The sequence below is a fragment of the Macrosteles quadrilineatus genome, unplaced genomic scaffold (assembly GCF_028750875.1).
Source record: "Macrosteles quadrilineatus isolate MER2022 unplaced genomic scaffold, UCM_ALF_1.0 Scaffold_5__1_contigs__length_97177068, whole genome shotgun sequence".
Taxonomy (NCBI): Eukaryota; Metazoa; Arthropoda; class Insecta; order Hemiptera; family Cicadellidae; genus Macrosteles; species Macrosteles quadrilineatus.
In genome coordinates, this window is record NW_026542598.1 from 62349030 (window position 1) to 62367294 (window position 18265).

The 18265-nt window shown below is 35.0% G+C and overlaps 1 protein-coding gene across 10 annotated transcripts in view; it reads right to left on the reverse strand.

The window, feature by feature from the left end:
• The window catches only part of LOC128995177 (polypyrimidine tract-binding protein 2-like), a 533132-nt gene that overhangs the window by 115776 nt on the left and 399091 nt on the right, over positions 1-18265 (reverse strand). For all 10 annotated transcript variants that reach the window (XM_054420103.1, XM_054420106.1, XM_054420102.1 and 7 more), the window contains one exon: positions 6140-6244. In XM_054420103.1, coding sequence (XP_054276078.1) covers positions 6140-6244 — 105 coding nt within the window. The remainder of the gene's footprint in view (positions 1-6139; positions 6245-18265) is intronic.

Here is an 18265-nt window from a genome sequence, read left to right on the forward strand (position 1 = left end):
ATATTTTAATGTTAAGGTATTAGTGTATTTTGGCTTGAAAATAGTTCATTCCAATATCTATCATCGGGTGGAGTCAGATTAAAATTTTAAAAACTGAAAAATTGAAGCACACGAAAACAACTGAACGTATTTTTCTATTGCTACAAACCTGCTTAAGAACCTCTTATGATCATCGGCGAATTTGCATTAACAAATATTCCCATGGCAACAATGTCAAGTGTTCCAAAGTCTTCATGGATATAATAACAAAATTCAATGCACAATGGAAGTAATTCCGCAAAAGAACCGCAATAACTTAGTTTCTACAAACACACGCAATGTGTGGAAACAATAAATTTTGTTATAATTTTCAGATTCCAAATTACTTAAGAACATTAAAATCTCAACAAGAGGGGAACGGACCCGGGGTCTATGCATCATAGAGAGCGACTTATAGCTCAACTGGGAAATCCCACAGACACCGGCGTTGTATGCCGAGTACTTTCGCTGATAATATAATGAATACATGACAAATTCCGTGATGAAACCCCTGCGGCAAGGTAACACCCTTAATATCACATGAGATTTAATATATAAATATTTGAAATAGTTCTAATTTATAAAACGGGTTCTTAAAATTGTGTACACTCATATTGTGCACAGGGTGAAATGGCCAATAGGAATCGTGCCAGTTTGTACGTAAGCAATGTTAAAATTAGTTTTGTACCAAGCTACTATTCTTACATTATGTATACAATTATTTGCCAAAGCTATTGTTTGATCTCCTGTTGTTCTTTTATACATTTTCAACATACTTTTCTCTTATTTCATTCTGTTAACAATTCTAAAGTAAGGCAAGCGATCAATTACCTTGCTAGATCAAAGCCTGTTGATCAATTATCTCAATTATAGTCCACAAAATATCGTTATTGATATCATTGATATAATAGTCCCTCAATTTCCGTGAATAACCATCTACTAGTTCTAAAATTAAGAACTAACATTTACTCCGCCGATGATTTTACCTTTATCAACGTCCACTTACGATTCTTGTCTACAGGTTTTGATGGATTTTTAATCCACAATTCTTACACATTTCTTTGATTCCTGCTTACTAATCTTTCGACAAATATCTAAATTCAAACTAACATTTTCCACACTATTGACATATTTCACCCAACCCCTATGTTTGCACGTCTTCACGAAGACATAACACTTTAGCATCTGCGTGTATGCCACTGTTCTGCTCAGATGTGTATCTATAATTAATACCTAGTAATGGCTTGTAACCGCCCACCGTACAAGCAACTACAAGCCTTGTAATACAAGTGGCTTGAAACTGGTGATTGTCCCTGTCTTGTTAGGAATCGCCTCGACACTTGTGATTGCTTCAGTAATCAGATACAGTTACTATCATACGAGGAGAAGATGAGTTTTAAGGATCTAATGTATGGATGTGATCGCGTAAAGGAATATTAACAACAAGTTAACAAAACTTTAAAGATGTTCACCAATACCTAAAATAAGTTCTGAATTCTAAAAGATGCAACTATCCTCTAGAAAGGGAAGTGGAAGGACGCGATAAATTTCATCCCGGTTTATGTCACGATAAAGATGTCAACGCGGTGATTTTTGTTTACTGCGCGCCCTTAAATTAAACAGGACGATCATGAGTTTCTTTACAATTTGGATTAACTGTTTAAGTTTACTGTTTAACTAGATTACCCGACCCCTCTCATGAAAAAAAACTTGCCAGTAAAACAAACTGATATTTTCTTGGGATGTAAAATAAATGTATTTTTATTTAATTGATATTAAACACCATTTCAGGCGAAACTCTTTTTTTAAGACTTTTCCTTTATGTAATTTGATATTAATTTACCCCGAATGGGCTAGATTATAAATCGAAGTGTCGCTAAAATATTTCATCAAAGAATTATCTTTCCTTGCGAAATGTTCTCCTTTTTATGGGTACAAGGTCAATACGTACAAAACCTTCATTTATATAATTGTCACTTACAAAACAATAATGTAAATTATTCTTCTGCTATTCTGTATTACCTTTGACCTGTTTTGCCTGATTGTCATACACGATTGTTTATACAATACTCTTCGATAACCATCAAAAATGGCACAGATGAAACGTATGAATTCCCATCAGCTTAGATTGCTTAATTTCACATCCATGTTAACATGCAATTTGCTTCACAATACCCTCTCAAACCTTCCATAGTAAACGAAGATGATTACTTTATATCCAAACTGATTCTTAGAAAAATATTACTAGGTTAAATGCCCTAATACTTTTTGGTGCGTATTGCCGGATAATTATTTAAAGTATCTTAAATTTTAGAAATTTTCACGAATGAGGCGAAAGAGTTGGAGGAGGGGACTTCAAAGCCTGACACCAACCACTCGAAAAGCTGCCTCAATAATTATGATATTAAAAGTTAAAAATCTTATCTCGCTAATTACTTAAACTTGTCCACCTCCCCCCCTTCCCCCCACCTGGGAGAGGCTTCGTCCACGCGGGAGGGATTCATTAGACTTTGATTCGCGATGTGACAATGAGAGGGGAATTGACGGATTTTCCAAAAGCCGAGGCTTTATTAAAGCAGTGAAAATCCAGATTTGATTACAGGTGGGACCCCGGTTTTACTCAACTAATAAAGACTTCAAACGTCGACATTTAATACGGGCTCGCCGGATCGTGGTGTAAAAACAAATTGATTTGGCTTATATGTCGATATAATTCCCTGATAGGATGAACACTACTGCCGAACGTATTGCCTAAAGCTGGGATGAAAGTTAAAAATATGACACAATTTTGTTTTGTGTAGGGCTTACGATATGGATTTTAATATTTAGCTCTTTTACACAATGAAGTAGAAAATGCGAGAATATATTTTTTTATCAAAAAAATTATATCATATAAGAGACAATAGAAAAATTCTTTTTGTATTAATATGTTGTTGTGTAATCTGACGTTCAATTAGGTTTTACCTAAATTAGTATCGGTTAGTGAGGTTTCATTTTCTTTCAAATCAGTAAAAGTAAGACTCAGTGATATTAATGAGGTTGTAACGAAATAATTTTCATTTAACGCAATAAAACTGAATAAAAGGTCTTCAAACTAGTTTAAGTTATGGTAATTATGAACATATTTTTTCTGTAATGCAGAGATAGAATGAAATGTCTTAAGTCTACTAAGTTTTGAATTTGGGGTACTTCAGTCATGATACGATCAGAATTTTCTATATTAATGGGTTCAGTAAAAGTTGAAATCAGTTATATTAATGGTATAACATGGGTTAAAAGACATTTGTTTAATGTACTGATACTAATTTAAGAACTTTAGTCTAAGTTACACTAAGTTAAGTTAACAACAACAAAAGTATTTTCTCTCCCGCACTGATATTGTTTTAAGGGTTTAATCCAAGATACATAATATCACTACATTATTTTTCTGGTCACTACCCTATCCTATAACGCTGAAACGATATAAAAATGTATAATCCTTGTATAGCAAGTGACGAGTATCGGCAAGCGCCTGAAGGAGTTACCATTACACAACACGACGTTCCCTTGTAGCAGCCGCCAGCTTACTTGGTCGATACGATTACATGGAAACAAGGGGAACAGCTTAAAAGTATGTTAATTACTTTACATAAGGTACAAAAAATGCAGTAAGCTTATCAAGTAATTAAAAATTCTGGGTAGATTTAATTAACATTTTCGCAAAATTAATCAGACCTTCACATTTTAGCTATTAGAATATTTTGTAAGAAACATTTTTTTAATAAATGTTAAAGTTTGCAAATTTTTAAAACAAATCACCGTCACGAGGTTTTGTTTTTTTCCATTCAGTGGTTTTTGTATAAAAAATCAAACTCTAGTTCCCTCAAATATTTATGAATAAGCCAGGGAACAAACCCTGCACTCTTACACCGATTACGCTAATAATTTGGAAAGCAACACGTAGAAAAACATATTATACAAGAACATTTTCACTGAAATAATAATGTATGATTTCATATCGTGCGGGTGATACAATAGATTATAGTAAAACAAATTATGTTATAGGGGTTCTCGTTGCGTAAAACATTATACACCCTTTGGACTCTTTGGTCTTCTTTAGTCGTACAACCTTCAACGATTTCAAACTGATAAGTAAATGTATCCAAAATCAGCAACACTTCTCACAACACCCCGCAGCATACAAATCGTCCATAACAAACGTGTATTATACGCGAGCAGCGCTAAAGTGAGAGGTTTCCAGTAAAAAGCCGTTTGTTTTCCATGTCGGGGCGTTTCCGACATCAAACGCGCATTTTGGATGTTCCGAAGACGTATGGATGCATCAGAATGTGATTCCGTGTTTGTTTATGTAAGGGAGGAATGTAGGTAAAATATTATTCAAAGGGACTGGCTCATGTGTTATGTATAGGATAGGGGCCTCAATCAACCAAGTTCCGGCCAAAGCTGGCAACATTGCTACTGATGTCCTGCTACTCCGCTAAGTGATTTGGAAATGTATAAATAATTGAACATTCTTGATATCCAGGAATTATGTTGATTCGATGGGGAAAATGTAAAGCTTGTCAACATACGCAAACATGAAACATGTAGCCATTTATACGCAGAAACAAAAGTGTTTTTCAGAATATTTTTATATTTTGGTTTTCTTGCTAGAATGTATTTAAAAGCTTTTACTTAGAATGTTGTAATTTTACTTCCTTACGCTTTTCGTATTACCAGCGTACAAAAAAGCAAGTATGAGAAACAAATAGTAGATTCGACATAACAATAAATTTGCACGGATTATTGTACAATACGACATTTTTACGAGCCCTTGTTTTCTTTCTACATAACTAGAAGCGATCTTTAAACCCCGCGTATTGCGTTCATCAACTAGAACGCAAACTTAGAACTATTTAGAAGATTCAAACTTCGCACTATAATGATTTAAAATTGAACATGTAATGACAGTTGGAGGCATGGAGCTTAACTTTGCCATGCATTGCGAATTAGCTTATAGCACCATTTTCCCTTTTAGGTTTAGTTCTTTATTTTGTGTCACCTCTGTTTGATGAATTCAATTAATTTATGTGCAATACACAAAACCATAGGGCGAGAGGAGTCCGAAGGAATGTAATGTTTTTACAAGAAACGCCTATATGGAGTTAGCGGTCTTTATGAGGTGAATGACACACAAGACGAGGTAATATTTTTTTAACCCTATTACCATTTAGTTCATACTATGGATCTACTTTTTATGCCCAACCTTGTAATTCATCGACACAACCACTATTTACAAAATACATGAACAAATTATATAACCACTTAAGTACGAAAATTAACAAATCATGTAATTCAATGTTGAACCAACAATAACCTTTGTTAAAATCCTCAGCATTGCACATACTAAAACCGCACCAAAAACGATTGAAAGCCCCATTCTTTACGTTTGAACCCTTCAAAGGGCTACACTAATTATCGTAACATCAATACGGTTCCAACAGGTGGGCAATGGGCATTGTCTTGTATTGCTACAGGGTTCCTGCATTGGCACGATTGATATGTTACAATACCACAGCTGTAGACAATGTGACAATGGTCCTGTCAATGCTGTGCCTCTTTACGCTCATTGTCGCCGAAGCCGGAGTAATTAAATATATCGAGTCGCCCATTGTATACAGGGGTTTCGTTGATGAATATTTGCTTTATTGAGTGTATTAGTGGTTATTTTCATTGCGTATTATTTATTCGGTACAATAGTCATTTAAAACAGCAAATAAATGGCTTTTTAAAAGTTGTCTTACAGTTGCATGGCTAATGATAAAAAAAAAAATATGATAATATATCCCGAGTAACCCTTGCAAGGATACATGAGTATTACACGAGCGTTACGTTGGTATTTTTAAATTGTACGTAGGTTACTTGTGTGGACATTAGGATCTATTAAAGCCATAAGTTAATAAGACTCGTTGATGTACCCAAGCATATAATATTTGGATAAGCGATCACGTTACACCGAGTAGAAATTGACCATTAACATATTTTTGTTTAATATTTAATATTCATAAAGTTAAAAATATTTCACTTACAATATATATATTTACTAAACAGCTACAGTAGTTAAAAATGTTGGAGGACTCACCTTTTTGGCGTCATTGTTGTTGTCTGTGTGGTTGGGCTGAGGGCTCATAGCGCCTCCATTGCTAACAGCACCGCCCGTCTGGCTCAGCAACTCGTCCGAGCCCCTCTGTAACAATAAATATAACTGAACAACATATAACAACTACAACAGCATGAAACAACAGCACCGCCCGTCTGGCTCAGCAACTCGTCCGAGCCCCTCTGTAACAATAAATATAACTGAACAACATATAACAACAACAACAGCATGAAACAACAGCACCGCCCGTCTGGCTCAGCAACTCGTCCGAGCCCCTCTGTAACAATAAATATAACTGAACAACATATAACAACAACAACAGCATGAAACAACAGCACCGCCCGTCTGGCTCAGCAACTCGTCCGAGCCCCTCTGTAACAATAAATATAACTGAACAACATATAACAACTACAACAGCATGAAACCAGTCTAATTTCTTAACAGCACAAGTCAATTTAGGAACTATTACGCACCCCTTTGTAACAAAAAAATATAAACTAAACAACATGTTAAGTTTCATCCGACAGATCCGACACCTTGAGAAGATAGTGATTTTTAAAGATTTTGCTTTCGAGCTTTGAATTCTTCATTCTTTGATAATAGGCGAACATAATTACAAATAACGTAATACATTACGAAGTAAAGGCTGTGTAACTATTATCAACATTACTACGATATTTAGCTACGTTTATAAGCAAATTATGATCGAGGAAGGAGTTTTGTGTGATTCGTTGCGAATAAACGATTAAGTCTTAGTCGTTGTACGCGATTCTGATATAGCTTTCAGTGGGTTCTACAGGATTGTGAATGATGGATGATTCGTTAGCAATAGAACACAATCAATATCACTTTCTAAAAGACAAAATAAACCAAGTTTTAATAATTTGTTACTAATTAAGCGACCCATAAGGAATAAGATTTAGTTTTGTCGTATCATTGTGTAAATTTCTTAAAAACATAATACACGGTGCGGAAAAGTAATCTCTAATACGATTGCAATTCAAACAATTAACTAAGAATTATCCGTACATTTTGTAGTAAAACTACAAATGTCTTACACATATGCAGGCATATTACACAGTAAACATGTAAGCTCAAGGATGGAAACATAGTGCTCAAATGGGAGATAAAATATTAAGACGGGGGAAACAGGAGACGACCGAGAGAGGCCCGGCTTGCTACAGACTTCACCACCAATTACTCCAAGGACTTGCTAATTAGGGCTAATCGGACTACTTTTATAATGCAGGTCGATAGTCATTATAAATAACTTAACCGGTTCAAGAGAGGCTGCGTTGGCTTCTTGTTATCTTCTTATCCACCTCTCCCCTCTGAATTGTCATCTCGTCGAGTTTCAGCGATTTTATCAGTAAGAAGGAGGGACGTTTCAAATTGTGTAGTATTCTTAATATTGACAAGGAAAACCAGCTTTAAAAAATCGCATCATAAATAGGGAAAATACGACAAGTAGGTTCTTTGATTTATGGATGATTTTCGCGAAGCATTTACTATGGTACACATTAGTTAATATGCAATGTAGTAAAAATAAAAATTTACTGCTGTTGTCCTTTACACTTATTTATTAATAATCTTATTTTGTAATTTCAATTAAAACAACGTAATTACAGCCTGTGGTGGCATATTTATCGATTGTTAAAAAGTTTTAGGGAAAATAAAGTAAACTACTCCACTTACATTCAATGCAAGATTTAGCTACAACAAAAGAACAAAAGTTTCACCATATGTGTGAGACAGATTTGTAGAAAAAGAAATCACACAGTAATCTAGAGATCCAAGATCTGATGCTACGAGTGTTAGGCGATGTGAATAAACATGCAATGCAACACGTGTATTTACACATATCGACATGGATACATAGAAGAATTTATCGTTAAATCTATCGATATCGCTGAGACGACAGGCGTGGTTGTATCCCAGGTGAGGCTAAGCCCCTCTTAACCCCGAGACTAGAGTCTTAAGCGTCTTAACGTTTTCTAACCGCTTAATCGAAACATAACACCAAAACAACACTGAACTTTGTAGAATCGATACCTCTTAAGAACCATGTACCAGGTAAGCTTAGAGACTAAGTCTTGTTAACAAAAATGTGTACACACTTGTACGCTTAACACTAATAATTGTGGTAAATTGTGGTAAAAATAGTGTTAAGATTAACTTTAATTATTGAGTGTTCAAATTATATATTTTGTTCATCGTACGAAAAGTGTAGGCCTACACCACAACTAAAACCGATTTAGGAAAAGACAATGGCAAACATATTTTTTAAGAGGAGAGCTGAACGAGCCAAATAATTATTTAGAGTGAGGAAATCGAATATAAGAAGTTAAATATAACATAAATATAAATATAAGATATATATATATAACATCAATTGATATAAGTAGAAATACAACTGCATAAGCCACTGATTACATCAACTGTTAAAATATATTAAAAAATGGATATTAATTTTTGAAGTTGTAATTTGCTTGGACAACCATCTATGCAATGCAAGTGCACCACATTAATGTAATCTAAATTATGAATAGACCCTTTAGGAGAAGAAATCAAATTTACAGACAAACATACTGCAAACATTTTAATTATTTAATACAATCCCCCCGCTGCACAAGTTTAAAACCACTGAACCGGTAAAACGGACCGTACCGAATGGAATAAGACAACAATGACGATGTAAATAATAAATGGCCCTTGACGTTTGTAACCACGGAGCCCCCTCGTAGGGGGGGGGAGCTATCAGGCTGTGTGAGGGTTGTTTATAGACATCTCAACTATTTACAAGAAGGGGGTAAGTGAGGGGGGGCAGGGGGGTGTCAAAGTTGGAAACTTGGCTCACACTTGTGTCACATGTAAACTGGCGTGAATCGTTACTTACACCTTTACTCTGATAAACTCCGCGTGGTTTGTTTGGTTTGCTTTGAATTCATCTGTTTTAGTCGTTTAAAGAGATTTAACTTTTGTTGAATTTTATAAATTTTTTTGTCTATAGAGTCGCAAGAACGTTTTTACATAGTAAACCTACATAAATGTTGTATGATTGATTCCGATCGTCATTCCTTTGGGGGTTGAAAAGGAGAGATTGGCAATGTAATTTATCTTGCGTGCGAATAATAATGTTGTAGTGATGATTATTATAATAAATTGTAAAATGATTGTTGTGTTAGTGTCGTGTTTCTTACATAAAACTAATTATTACAGTCTTATAATATTTTGAAATATACATGTCTTACGACAGCAGTATACAAAGAGTTTGCTCAATGTAACAAGAATATTTAAAAACGTCAATTAAGTATTTTTATTTTAGTGCTATTCCAATAGTTTAACGAACATATGATAGTACACTCAATTCCATAGAGGCCCACACACTTGCAGTAAATGGACCTTAAACACCTAAATAATAATTAAATCAACTAAAATTACTAGATTCAATTAAAAAAAACTTAAACCATATCAGTTCAAAACACTTAAAACTGTTCAGTGCTTGTTGAACACTAACAGCATCATAAGTACTTAAATTAAACAATTAAAATAAGAAAATTATTGTGAACTAATTGTGCGTACAAAAACGAAAAAAAATCATGTTGAACAATAAAAGAAGTAAAATAAAGAAACAACACCAAATCATTGAACGAAGGCTACAGGAGGGGGGGAGAGGCTTTGAATTGCTTTGATTAATATTCCAATGGAGTGTTCTCAATTAGGCCGTTCACAGTTAGCGAGAACGTATCACAGCCACTTGTGGATTATCAGATTCCAGATGCTTATCAGTAATTCAAACAGCCGACGCTTCCTTTCAAACGCGATATGATTTTGTATTCAGCGGTGATGGTTACAGAAGCCACGTGATGTGCGCTGGCAGCGCGCCTGGCGACGCAATCAAGCAATACAGCTACACAGCTCTCAGGCGGGTATTGCCTAGGCGCGCCTTGCCAAATAACGAGGTGAAATAACAATTTTTGAAATGAATTAAGTGCGCGTCATGGGTGTCTTCCACAAAATCACCCAACTAAGTTATTATCCACTTGTCCACAGAATACTGGTTTAGGACTAAGTAGGACAAGGATAATGATTCTATGTTTCTAAGAATGTATGATAAAAGGAGAGAGAGGTTTCTTTATTAAGTAAGTTCATAAATCATACGTTTAGACTTGTAGGTTTAGTAGCAATAGACCCTTCAGTAATGAATTGTTCATGGATAGAAAACACCTAGTCAACGGCGTAATTTCAAGGACATGTTTTGCTACTAAAACGAGGTAGTATGTTTAAATATCAAAATGGAGTATTTTTTTAGAAAACCTTACGCTAACAAGGGTGATGTGCCCTAACACAAAATGATCGATAGCCCACATGAAAAACCACATATACGATATACAACACATGAATGAGTTCAAAAACAATATTCCGTAGTTTCAACGTGAATATTACATAAAATACGTATTAAAATTTCATAAAAACACGTTGTATCCAACCGCAACATTAACCACGCTTCAAAAACCTCGGTCCTACGAACCCAATCTCTAATAGTTTCCATAATCGAGCGGGCAACCATACGATACAAACGCTGACCAAAATAAATACAAACCAATAAAACCCGATACAAATAAACCCAGAGCCGCGATGCGGCGCCATTTTGGTTTGCAAGCTTCCATAAAAAGGTATCACTGGACCGTAATAAAACTGAAATACGCCTGAAGCGAACTTCCGCTGGACTCGATGTTTGCATTTCAAACCGAACTGTGGGCAAAGAACAGAAGACTACAGCTGATCTGAACAATGAATAAATTAACGTGAACTGTATGGAGGTTTTACCCCACCACTGACCACTTATGTGAGGTCGGTCATTTTGTGGTCTTCGATCTACCACGGGGGGAGACTGAGGTTGGGTACTTACTTCTACATCTTCTGAACACTTGTAATAGGTAGGTATACAAACAAATATTAGGCTGCTATTTTACAAATAATATAACAGTGAATAATATTGTGTGATAGGTTTAAGTTTAAAATATATTTTGTATTACTTTCTTATGAATTATACACGTTTTGAAACTACCTTACTGAATAAACATTATTAAGAGAATACTTTTTGCATGTACATAGGTTTTGTAGGATTTTCAATGAATACGAATGATTTTAAATGCATTGATTGTTATTGATGTATGAATTCATTGTATGTTTGGGTGAATTGATTATTTAACCAGATTTGTTGATTATTTGACCAGACAAGATTCGGTCTATTGGGTCTAAGAATTTTCTCTGATAGAAAAAAATCCGCCAGGACAGAAGATCTCTTTTATAACCACAATTTAATGAGCATATCTAACCATTCATCTGTTAATTAATAGGCTTTAATTTTAACCGCATTATAGTCTCAAGAGGTTGGTTCGTTAAACTCGTCTTAAACAACACACAGGTTGACTAATCCCACCTTTGCTGATCTTCAAACCTAACCTAATCCCAGTTTCTTTTGTTTTAAGAGAACCTATGTTACACTTAAGCGTCAATAATTGTATTAGGACAATGAATAAGCAACACCCAATCAGAAGGGATTATAAAATATTAAACTTGTATCAACAATAATTTGTTCTATTAGATTTTCAATATGTATTATGGATAAACTGTTATAAATTTCAAATTCGTCGTGATTTATAATAATGCTCATCAAATACAGCTGGTAACCACTCAAGACCCTCAAAGAATGAGTGAAATAAATCCGAAACTTTTCCACAGTAATTTAAAACTCCGTTTGAACACGAAATCAAAGGAAACAGATCGATTCTGATAATTAAGACAACTGCGACAAAGTACCATCTCGCTTTCATTGAATGGGAGACGACCGTGGAACGGGGAACGGGGGACGGGTTGGGGGAAAAGTGGTTTTGGAACGAATTAGTAGACGGACGTGTGACGCAGCTTGGGAATAAGTGCGAATTGATTTGTCAGAAGGTAAAACTCGACGTGAATAACAACTCACAACCGAGCGTGGGGGAAGTTACGCCTGATTAATTTCAGATCTGACAGCGATACGGAGTCGGGATGTCATTCCTTTAAAACCGGGATTTTACGTGTCGTAAGATGAGACTCGGTGTCGAGCGTCGCGCGAACGTTCTGGAGAAACTGGAAATGTGTGTAATTGAATTGTGTTGAACTTGTAAAAGAAGCGTAAAATATTAAATTGAAAAATATTTATATTTGAAGATGATTTTTCAGGCTGTGAATACAATAAGAAACGTGTGACTCCTTGTGTGGATAAATACTTGTAGTAATAGGCCCAACTATACCCAACTAAGTCTGTGTTTCAATAATACTCATAATGTTAACCTTATTCCTTAAATCTAGGAAAAATATGTTTAGCTCATTGTTGTGGGTAGCATATAGCAATCCAGTAAGAAATTAATGACACGGTTATAGGTTACGGAATTTAATGAATAGAAATGGTTTTATCCGTTCCTAGTACTGACTTCTATTTTTTATATTTTTAATGCCGATAAATTTTAATGTAAACTATTCAGGAATACTGCTCTCACTCAACTTAAACCCAAATAAATATTTTAGAACCTAAACGCAAACAAAATTCATAAAATGTTACAGGACTTTTACTGAAATATAGCCACTAAAACCTAACATAAAACAGCCATATTTTACCACCAACATAAGACACAAAATGTTCACATTTCTGTTAACATCGGAGGTTAAAGGTGACATTCCGTTTATCAACATAACCCCAGGTGTGTAGGATGCGCAGCCTGAGTGGGAACTGGTAAAGTAGAGCTCAAGAGCGATCAATTTGCGGCCAAACTGAATGTACAAACTTCCGACTTCTTTAAAACTTGGACAGTTTTCACCCACTCCAGAGGCAAAACAACAGAGAAGTGCCTCTCGCAGTCCAATAAACAATTTTCTGTTTATCTCTAACCCCGACAGTTTATATCTTGAGTAGACTTTGGTGTCAATGATGGGTCTTATTACGTTTAAAGTCTAGGATTCGACGTTGTGTTTTAAATGCTTACTTGAAACTTGTTATGTTGCAGCATAAGCGTATAGTAATGATAGTGTATAAGATTATGGGATGCATAGCAAGTAATTTTATTGGAGTCTAACATCCAGAAAATTATGTATCTAACCGCAGTCACAATAAGATCCAAATTTCATACTACAGTTATATCTATAGATATATCCAATACTATATATAACAGATGATTTTTTCAAACAAGAAACTGGCTGATCTTTCATCTAGAGACGTGGGTAAACTCACAAAAGAGTTAACATCAGCAGCAACGAATCGCCCAACCAGTGTCAACGAGAAATCCCTGAATCAGAATCAAATTTGAAACACTTATATAGACAAATTTGATTGCTATTAAATTTGTTTTCAGGCACTGAAGGGGAAATCCGATGGATACTACAATACCGTAAACCCACCGTAAACCCTAATAACTAGTCACTCGATGGAAGAACTTCTAATAGTCATCTGTTAGCAAATTAACAGGAGTATATTTTTAAGGTTTTCAATTTCATAACTGTGTGATGTTCTAACACCTAGAACCGGGAGCGAGCTGGCGTAGTGGTTAGAGCGCGGGACCGGAACTTCAGTCCCTGAGGTCCCGGGTTCAATCCCCGCCAAGTCACCAATGGATTTTATCTAAGTGATAATGCCGCAACCCCTAGGTCTAGCCTGAATTAATGTGAAAAACAATCCCAGGCTCGTGCCTAACGTCCTAGGACAAAAAAAAAACACCTAGAACCAATCATTCTATGATAAACAACTTTTAAACTTAAGGCAGCATATTTTTACAATTGAAATTCATGAAATATACGTCGGAATGCGAATTTTAAAGAGAGGTTAAATATTGCATTGATTAAAACAAATTCTAGTCGCTCATAAACCGACACAAATATCAATAAATGAGAGAATAACACAGCCAGTATTGGTAAAACAAATAAACAACGACAATGAGTCGAAAGTCACCGAGATCACCCCGCCAGCGTGTAATACAAGCAGACTAACGACCAAATAAATACATATGAAACATCAGCCACAAAACCAGCGCTAAATAAATAATCCGCGAACGCGCGACGCGGTGCTTCCAACTCGATATTTCGACGGACGGACGAGCGAAATTAAATATGCCGTGTGTACGTAGGATTATTGTGAGCTTTGGGACAGCCGCCATCTTGAATATAATAACATCCTGTGTAGAATAGGTAAAAAATGTATGAGGGATGGGGGTTAATTGTTGGTTTAGTGTAGTTTGCGAAATACAAAATTGTAGAGAATAAAATAAATTATTCACCAAGTTTACTATTCAAACTTATAATTTATATTTTTGCTAGTCGAGGAAAATGTATTGGTTGCATTACTTTCAGCAGCAAAACCTAATTTTATAGGTATACATACATATAAGTATACATTCTTGAATTCTTATCAACTCTCTAGTATAAATAAAAACATGCCTAGTATTAATATTTGTGTTTTGTTTAAACTTTATCTTTTTGGATGAGGTTATTTTTCAATGTGCATCAATGAAATTATGTACACAAAATTGTACTGCTAGAACAAATTTTACATATTTATAAATAGCGTAAGTCATATTCGGACGCAATTTGGATTAGAACTGTACACTTTCTACACAATAAAACCCACAAGTTGTAATACAATGTTTGTTACCAATTAAATATATAAAGATTGGTACTGAAAGATCCAATAGTGATTTTATTGATATTGCCGTTCTGATTGATTTGTCAATATTTTACAAAGCTCCATCACGTATAACATTTTATTTTTTAAGCAAAGCACTTTGATTAATTGTTTAAACAATCAATGTCTGTAATCCGATTGTTCGGCACTCAGCTGTATTACAACAGATCTTGTTCGTTTTGTGAACGTTAAAACGTTGTGACAATATTGCTACGTCTTTTTGCAACATTTTATCTGATGGAATAATAAACTAAGTGAATATGTTGTGACGAAGATGGAAGCATTGTCCGTTGTTTCTTTCAGAAAAATGAATGTTTGATTTTAGAAATTATCAGTTATTCAAGATTGAATAATGTGTTTAGTTGGTACATTGCTGGTTGAAAAACTGTGGGTTGGTTACGCATTTTTGTGTTTAATTCAGTACTAATAGATGAAATATACTTTTTAAGATATTACCTGAAAACCACTATTTAAATTGTTGGAATCAATCCTTAGGTAAATGTTATACTTTTATACTTAAAAACTAGGTAAAATCGTAACAATAATAGACACTTAATTAGTTTAACACATGGTATATTTACATATCATACAAATTGGAATCGGAAAGGTATTTTAAGACCGATCAGCATTTATAATCTTCAAGAGTGTTGTAACACAGAATCTATAATTAACGTTGAACTAATAATAAAGTTTTTCATTTGCAATCCGTGGTTCATTGTGGTATAAAACATCGAATAGGATCAGAAATACCTATATTGTAAATTCCCCAGACTACACGACTAGAAATAGATACAGATTTCCATTGTCTGACAGAACGTGCGTAAATTCTATGTGATGAGGTTTTCGTAATACTAAGAAAATTACTACAAGCAAATAAGTAAGCGAGTATTTTGAGGGCGGTTACAGACAACCAAAGTGAGGAGAAAAAATTAAAATACTTATTCAAATTACTTATTTGTATTTGTTTTATTTAAGGAGATTTTAGTTGGTGGTCTCTTTGACCTTGCACTTGCCCATCCAGATGGACCACAGAGACATGTACACGGAACGTGGCCAGCATCCAGTAAAGCAAGTGGCGAGTGTGTACAATACAAGGGTAAAGTGTTCTGATAAAAGGTAGTCGCAAGTACCAGGATCAGAACCCATAATGTCGCCGCCTTAGGAAGTCCGTGTCGCTACCGAATAAACCAAAGACTCACTCAACATTGGCATATTCCACTTTTATTCAATTTAGAATAATCCATTTATTCAAAAAGCTTTCCATGAGCAATCTTGAATGTTCAAGTAACCTAAGTGAGTTAAATTAACTAATTTTCTGCTCAACAACAACTCATTTACCGCTGTCCAGGAAGGTGTGAGTTATCTATTAGTCATCTCCCCCCCCCTCCCCCACATCACATACAATTGATTATTCGACCGTTATCAGCTGCGGCATGACGTTAGTGCCCTTATCACCAGGACAGATACAAGTAACATGCATATTACCTAATTAACAGATGGCAGTGTGTAGATTACTACGCTGTCACCTAGTAGGTCAATTTGAAACTTCAGACTTTATGGATGAATAGTTTGACATTTCCAGAGGACAAGTTTTAACTTTGTACACCTTGTACGAAAATTAATCTGTTATTAGCAACGTAAGTTTAGGATCGTATTCGATATCCATTTGGAAATTACGCAACCATCTAATTTAATAAACTTGTAAACAAGTAGTAACCAAAAATTATGATTGCATTTTTAACATCTTATCCTACACTTTAGATGTATAACTACTTTATATGTTGAAACAAATAAGTGACCAGTCTTTAGTAGTATGAAACTAACGTTGTGCAGTATACTCACGAAAAACCTCATCCACTCTGTAACACAGAATGACCTACAATACTACGTGTGATCCGAATCCTCGGGTTTCGAACTGTAAGACCCGATCCAAACATTTTTTTGTGCTGAGATAACCATGGCCAAAACAGACCAAGGACTTGTCCTTACTATCCAAGAATCAGTTATATGACAGATCCAGTACAATATATATTTTCATACATGCAATACAATTACACTATCTCAAACAGTTTAGTAAATATTACCAAACACACAAGATAACACTATCCCCTACAAAGGGAATACACTAAACCGCTGATCAATTACAGATCGCTGAATAAAACATAGCGCACATGTCGTTAAAAGCGGAAACCGGGCGTAAAAATCACTTTGCGAGGGTAAAACGAAAGAAAGCAATTAGCAGAAAACACACGGAATAACGATCGGGGCCTTCAGCGTTGTGAAAATGCAAGGTGGCAAAAAGAACGGATCGTGTGGAGTAGGGATTGGGCGTTCGTTAGCGAAGGGCAGATAGGTCCTGTGTTTTTGTGGGTAGCTATGCTAATGTGTGTTTGCTCATCGCCACCTCTACCTCCGTTGCCCGCATACAGGGACATCTGAGCCGGCGGCTTTTTAGGCCCATCAATGGATCGAATTGTAATTTACATTTACTTTTGTGGGCCGTTTGGTATGGGCGTAATTTCGAATAAAATTGTTTAAAGGAACTGTCGATTTTATTTTTCTTTTCAAATATAAATATCTATCTCATTGTAAACGTTAATATGGAATCAATCCAATTCAAAATTGTACAGGGTGTCCACAAAAGATTAGTACAATCTCATACCTACGTTATATAGTAATTTTTTACCGAACGATGCTCTACCTGTGTTGGTAGTTTCGGCCACATAACGACGATTTTTTCACACAATTGTTGGAAAATTTTCTCGTCTGAAGAGATATTGTGACCTTAGATTTTAAGTTTTGACTAAGAGGTATAGATGAGGTTGGCAAACAAACCAACTTCCTTAATATCCTGCAGTACCACTTAATAGGGTTGACCCTTATTGTATGATAAATAAGGGACATGGTCTTCCAGAAAAATATGTCTGTTGATTAGTTAAGGAAGAAAATTATTAACGCATTTCTCTAAAATTAAATATACAAAAAGAAACATTTTTAAACATGAATACAACTGGAAATGGCGTTATTTGGAATCCTGGAGAAAGGCAGTCAAAATTACCCCTCTTAATTATCAACTGAGATGATTTTGACAGCTGTGCAATATCCTTTAATCACCCAACAAGGAGGAATCACACAGAGTGATGTCGAAAACAAAACTAGAAATACAGTATAATAAATTAAATTTCTCATTAAATCTTCATTAAATCATTATTGAATGCTCATGGGTTTTTTTAATATTTTTCCCCTATGTAGTAATATAAAAGTTTGAACCTTAACCTTTGAACCTAAAAGTTTGAAAATCTTCTAGTCAAAGTTTTCTATTTTAAGTTACAATAGTTATTCGAATAAACAAACTCAGCAAAAAATAGGAGTAAAACTAAACGTTAGCATGT